General features: G+C 34.3%; 1 protein-coding gene across 1 annotated transcript; it reads right to left on the bottom strand.

Moving 5' to 3' along the window:
* Nucleotides 1-815: 815 nt before the first annotated feature.
* Nucleotides 816-2,282, bottom strand: LOC145934272 (uncharacterized). Its single transcript, XM_083034633.1, has 4 exons — nucleotides 2,011-2,282; nucleotides 1,603-1,715; nucleotides 1,247-1,481; nucleotides 816-820 (listed from the first exon to the last, which is right to left on the bottom strand). The coding sequence occupies exons 1-4, from the start codon at nucleotides 2,027-2,029 to the stop codon at nucleotides 816-818; spliced, it is 372 nt and encodes a 123-aa protein (XP_082890759.1). The 5' UTR covers nucleotides 2,030-2,282.
* Between the last annotated feature and the right edge of the window lie 1,424 nt (nucleotides 2,283-3,706).

Below are 3,706 nucleotides of genomic sequence, written 5' to 3'. Positions count from 1 at the left end.
ATTGTTAGAACTCGACTTTATTGTAGAACATGCTCAGAAGGACACAAATGTGACGGAATTTGTCGGGGAGATTTTAGACTTACCGGAAAATGAGCAGCCGGTATAGTGCATACATTACTTTGACATAGCTTGCAATATAATTTGACTTGCAGTTTATATTTTTGCAAGACAGTCACTTAATGGCATTCTCCATATGTAATTTATATTATCGATCATTGTATGATCCATTATGTAACGAGATGTAATTGGCACTCGAATGATTATTTCTTTATTTATCATGGTTCTCATAATAATTTTTATTAATTGTCTATTATAGCATCTAAAAGTTTGGCTTGAAGATAATTGTGTCTATACTGATTCTAATTTTATTATTGAAGTGATTCATATAATATATAATATACAGATGTTTTTTATATCATAGAGAGTAATATAAGTTAGCATTCGTGGCATTGTGGTAATATCATAAAGAAATAATAATAATATTGATACACATCTTTAGAAACGCTTAGATTAGAAAAGACCAGTATATTACAACATTGAAAATTGTACATAATAATCAAATAATCCATGATCAAAATTTAATTAATTTTTTTATTTAAAACTGCTCCACACATTCATTAGTGATGAATTGTAAAGAGGATTACATTACATTACATGTAATTATATTTACATAGTCATAGAAATTGAATTTTGTGACATGGATGTTGTATACACAGCATAAAATTAATATTATGTAGTGAGAGTCTCTTGTGTTGAACTCTCTTTGAGATGTTTTTTTTCTATATATGATCTATAGCATCATAATGTAATAAAAATTAATCTGGAATAAACAATCGTTTTTAAATGATGAAAATATTAAGTATAAAAAAATTTAATCTTTCTAAAGTCAATTCAAAAATTAAAGAAACTTGCAATTTCACAAAATAAATTCTTCATCCTCTCTGAAAGAATCTTTCTTTTACAGAGATTTATTTCCTTCTAAAGTATATTTTATTTTTTTGTAATCTATTTTATTAAAATGCAGAAAAAGCTATTTGTGGAAAATAAAAGCTAGAAATGTTTTCACATATTAAAAAAATACAATGACCAGAAGGCGGTGAGTCAAGGTAAGGAAGAAAAATTTTTCAATTCCATTTTCATTAATATTATTACATAAAATAATATTAATGAAAATGGAATTGAAAAATTTTTCCTCCTTGTTTTCTACCTCGACCTCGACCTCTTTGTCCCCTTCTTCCCCCCCAACCCCTATTTTTAAAATATGTTGGCGGTGGGAATTGTGGTGGCGGCGGCGGTGGAAATTGTGGTGGCGGCGGCGGTGGTGGTGGACATTGTGGTGGTGGTGGCAGCGGCAGCGGAAATTGCGGCGGCGGATATTGTGCTGGCGGCGGCGGTGGTAGCGGAGGCATTTGCCCCTGTTGCTGTTGCCGCCGTTCACGACGACGTTGGCGATAACGTCGACGACGATCCATTTGATGAGCCTAAAAAAATTAATTATTTTTATTGTAAAATTTATTCTCTCTCTTTCTCTCTCTCTCTCTCTCTCTCTCTCTCTCTCTCTCTCTCTCTCTCTAAATACATTTATTTTATAAAAATACTCACAGCTGGAGGTGCTTGCACAAAAATTATGCATCCCCGGGGCACCTGTATATGGCCAGGAACGGGCGGCACAAAATTCGCTGGCAAGTCGCCAGGAATGGGCGGCATCGGTATTGCTGCAAAAAATGTTAATTATATATATAATGCATACAATATTTGCACATGTATTTATGCATGTGCAAATACGTACATATATATACATCGATAAATATATAAAGGTCAAATAGAGGTTATTACAGGTTAGAAAAAATCATGGCTTACAAAAATAATGTTATGCCATAAATGAATAAATGAATGCTTTATATATAAATATATAAAATGTGCAATATTTTTATATTTGGGTATAATATGTACGTATATATACATATACATATATAAATACATATATAAATAAAGAGAACAATTACTTACCACGTTCACGGTTCGCCATTATGCTAACATGTACTATCGATTATCGAGTGCAATTATATCGTTTATATCACGCGATCTAAGCTTCCATATGGTTTCAGTAGCACAGAGTATATAGAGTATAGAGTATTGTTTTGGTGTCAAAGTGTTCTGTGTTATTAGAGTATTTATTAGAGTATTATTAGTATTATTTAGAGAGCATATACATTCATTATGCCTAAATATACTAATAAGATTAAAATAGCTTCGGCACAACGTGTGTCTTTATCCAAAAAAATGCGTCGCATGCGACAAGCGCGTGACAAAAATTTTTGTGACAATTCTTTTGTTGTGAATCAAGAAAGAATTGATGAGGACTCCAGAAAAAAATCATTGGGATGCGTATCGGATTTCATGGAAATTCCAGGTAAATCACACCAATTATATGCATGCGAGGATAACAGAAATGTAGATAACGACATGTCGACATCATTATCTTTTATAGAAACATTTTCTCAATCATCTGTCGATGCATGCGCAACACAGAAGTTTCAATCAGAAAAAAATAATATTTTAGATGATGATGATTCATCTGTAGGATCATTATCAGACGTTCGTGAGTTTTGTAAAAATTTGACATGTTTGTCGATGAACGAGCCGCATACATATACAGATGAGAGAAATGTGATGACAGATAATGATGCGTTCACACCGCAGTCGTTGAATACATTTTTTGAAAATTCAGCAGATGCATGCATACTGACAGATTCGGAGAGTATAATGCAAAACAATATCGAAGATATTGAAGACGTCGAAAATGTTGAAGACGTCGAAAATATCGAAAACGTCGAAAACGTCGAAAATGTTGAAGACGTCGAAGATATCGAAAATATTGTTTTGCACACTGATGGGAATATCGACGCACATTATTTCTGAAGAGATTAGTGGACGACGTATCGTCGATTTTGGGCATGCTTTTGCTGAATTGCAGAGACTGTCCACTCATTGGATCGGCGAATGTCGTTTTACTGATCTTGTATTGAGTGAAAAGAAGCGTGACGGTCTGAAAACCCAATTTTCTGTCAAATGTCGAATGTGTCACACCACAGGTGACTTTTGGAGTGAACCGACAGATGAGAGAATATTGGATGTCAATAGTGGTATCGTTTCCGGTACTATATTGACAGGGACTGGTCATAAGCAGCTTGAAGAACTTCTTGCTGCTGCAGATATTCCATGCATGCGTAATAAAACATATATAAACTATCATAATAAAATGTCGGAAGCCTTCGCCGCCGCCGCGGAAAAAGAAATGCGCGTAGCTGGCGAAGAGGAAAAACGTTTGGCAATAGAAAGAGGAGATGTCATAGACGGCATTCCGCATATACCCGTGATAACAGACGGCTCGTGGATGAAGAGATCCTACCGTACTGGTAGTTACGATTCTCCATCCGGAGCAGCTATTATTACGGGATATCATTCAAAAAAAGTATTATTTGTTGGTGTCCGAAATAAATATTGTATTGTTTGTGCGAGAGTAGTTAAAATTAATACAGTAGCAAAAAAGCATGTATGTTATAAAAATTGGGGGAGCAATCAGAGCTCCACCAGTATGGAAAGTGATATAATCCTCGAAGGCTTCCGACTTAGTTTAGAAATGCATCGCCTTATTTATAGTAAATATATCGGTGACGGTGATAGTAACGTATTAAAAAAATTG

Source organism: Prenolepis imparis, unplaced genomic scaffold (assembly GCF_030444845.1).
Source record: "Prenolepis imparis isolate NDT839.2.m4 unplaced genomic scaffold, iyPreImpa1.0 SCAF_3, whole genome shotgun sequence".
Taxonomy (NCBI): Eukaryota; Metazoa; Arthropoda; class Insecta; order Hymenoptera; family Formicidae; genus Prenolepis; species Prenolepis imparis.
The sequence above is the reverse complement of the archived record's forward strand: the minus strand, read 5'-3'. Positions and strand labels throughout refer to the sequence as shown.

Excerpts from the sequence above, each read along its gene's own strand:
- LOC145934272 (XM_083034633.1), bottom strand. Across the intron at positions 1,482-1,602 it reads TTGTGCAAGCACCTCCAGCT|GCTCATCAAATGGATCGTCG; the intron begins GTGAGTATTTTT and ends TAATTTTTTTAG.